The sequence below is a fragment of the Poecilia latipinna genome, unplaced genomic scaffold, assembly GCF_001443285.1.
Source record: "Poecilia latipinna isolate Pla-1442-1.1 unplaced genomic scaffold, P_latipinna-1.0 Scaffold11662, whole genome shotgun sequence".
Taxonomy (NCBI): Eukaryota; Metazoa; Chordata; class Actinopteri; order Cyprinodontiformes; family Poeciliidae; genus Poecilia; species Poecilia latipinna.
Window position 1 is genome coordinate 1 of NW_015124278.1, and position 597 is coordinate 597.

Genomic DNA, 597 nt, shown 5'->3' on the forward strand with positions numbered 1-597 from the left:
AGCTGCCCTCAGTGCAGGAAAGAGTTCATACCGAGGCCTGGACTGGAGAAAAACTTCATGTTAGCAGAGTTGGTGGAGGATCTGAAGAAGACTGGACTCCAAGCTGCTGCAGCTGATCACTGCTATGCTGGACCTGAAGATGTGGCCTGTGATGTCTGCACTGGGAGGAAGATGAAAGCTGTCAAGTCCTGTCTGGTGTGTTTTGTTTCTTATTGCAAAAATCACCTCCAACCTCACTATGATGTCCCTGGACTGAAGAAACACAAGCTGGTAAATCCCTCCAAGAACCTCCAGGACAACATCTGCTCTCGTCATGATGAGGTGATGAAGATCTTCTGTCGTACTGATCAGCAGTGTATCTGTTATCTCTGCACTATGGATGAACATAAAGGCCATGAAACAGTCCCAGCTGCAGCAGAAAGAGCTGAGAAGCAGAAGAAGCTCCAGGAGAGTCGACAACAAATCCATCAGAGAATCCAGGACCAAGAGAAAGATGTGAAGCTGCTTCAACAGGAGGTGGAGGCCATCAATGTCTCTGCTGATAAAGCAGTGGAGGACAGTGAGAAGATCTTCACTGAGCTGATCCGTCTCCTCCAG

At 48.4% G+C, this 597-nt stretch overlaps 1 protein-coding gene across 1 annotated transcript; it reads left to right on the forward strand.

Annotated features, from left to right (window-relative positions):
- Positions 1-6: 6 nt before the first annotated feature.
- On the forward strand, positions 7-591 carry LOC106944491 (tripartite motif-containing protein 29-like; the record flags this gene model as incomplete). The annotated part of the gene is made up of 1 exon (XM_015027546.1): positions 7-591. A coding segment is annotated over one exon (585 nt), but the record flags the coding sequence as incomplete, so codon positions are not given.
- Between the last annotated feature and the right edge of the window lie 6 nt (positions 592-597).